The sequence below is a fragment of the Etheostoma spectabile genome, chromosome 13, assembly GCF_008692095.1.
Source record: "Etheostoma spectabile isolate EspeVRDwgs_2016 chromosome 13, UIUC_Espe_1.0, whole genome shotgun sequence".
Classification (NCBI taxonomy): domain Eukaryota; kingdom Metazoa; phylum Chordata; class Actinopteri; order Perciformes; family Percidae; genus Etheostoma; species Etheostoma spectabile.
The window spans coordinates 4,793,860-4,795,170 of NC_045745.1; the positions used below are offsets into that span (position 1 = coordinate 4,793,860).

Below are 1,311 nucleotides of genomic sequence, written 5' to 3' on the forward strand. Positions count from 1 at the left end.
AGATGGTGCTGAGGTGAGGAACTCCAACCCTGACTGTAGTGTACGTACGCAGAGCACAATGACATCACACAACAGCGTCACAGGACTGAGGGGTTTCTTATGTTTAATGGAGAATATGCTCACCTGAGTGTCCGTTGTTCTTGATTGAGTCTCTGAAGATCTGCTGATAGTTGTCGAACTCCAAAGGTGTCAATCGCTCATCTTTCAAAGTCTTCCTGGTGACGATGTTGATGGGCGACTGGTGGTGTCCATCACAGTTGCTGTTGGCGTGGCCCCACTTGTCCGGTGCTAAAACAAGAAAAACACCCAAGTTAAACAAGTTGGACTGTTTTAGAGTGGGTCAAATCTTGTTGGTATGATCTTCTTTTAGCTCCCATTGGTTTTAATTGAAGCATTGGGTAGGCTAATGTTTTAGATGCCTACAGGTGACTGTAAATCTTCCATTCATGGAGTACCACAGGGATGTGTCCTCATCTTCTTCATCTACATGTTACCTTTGGATCAAATATTTCTTCTTTTTTTCTTACACAGAACATACACAAAACTCCCAGGCAAGGTAGTTACATGTCAGAGGGAACAGGTATAAATGGGTTATCTTAGAACCTCGTTCAGTTCTCCAGACTACAATAAATCAAAATGTATTATCATAGGTTCAGATTCTCCAGTTAGGTATTCCTTCACACTTCAGACTAACAAGTTAACTTGTTTGTCCAAAATTCAATCTTTTTCGTTTGCAAAGCCCTTTGAAACCGTGGTCCATGTATTTTTTATTTTTATTACATCCCAATGATATTACTAGAACTCTCCATGTTCTGGTCCGAGTCAGTACAACCTATCCAAACATCGTCTGCTTCAGAGGCTGAAAAACTTGCAGGCTCTTTATCTTCATTAAAATCTCACTTGAAAGCACAATATTTTAGAATAGGATTTTCTCAAATTGTTTTATTCTGTGCTTTCACACTCGCATTGAATTTGTTAAATTGCTCCTTATTTTAATTGTCTTTCTTTTACAGCCCTTTCCATCCGTTGGTTTCATGTCCTATGTATGTGTAGCAATTTGCTTTAGAAAAGTACCACATAAATAAAGTTGTTATAATCAAACATTGTTACAATCTTTGAATTTAAATGAGCTTACTGTTGCACTGCTGATCGCAGGTGAACTGGGAATGATAGCACCAATCTGAAACACAGAAAATCAAACAACAGTTGTCAAGGTGAAAAGCTTGCCAATTCCATCTTTAAATTTGATGTCAGCAACCAGCAAACAATGTAAGGATTACAACACACACACACACACACACACACACACAC

At 39.0% G+C, this 1,311-nt stretch overlaps 1 protein-coding gene across 1 annotated transcript in view; it reads right to left on the bottom strand.

Annotated features, from left to right (window-relative positions):
* Positions 1–1,311, bottom strand: part of ca4a (carbonic anhydrase IV a) — an 8,358-nt gene that overhangs the window by 2,418 nt on the left and 4,629 nt on the right. Inside the window, exons 2-4 of the mRNA XM_032532907.1 lie at positions 1,136–1,180; positions 124–288; positions 1–33 (exon numbers count right to left, since the gene is read on the bottom strand). The exon at positions 1–33 is cut by the window's left edge and continues 113 nt beyond it. Coding sequence (XP_032388798.1) covers positions 1–33; positions 124–288; positions 1,136–1,180 — 243 coding nt within the window. The remainder of the gene's footprint in view (positions 34–123; positions 289–1,135; positions 1,181–1,311) is intronic.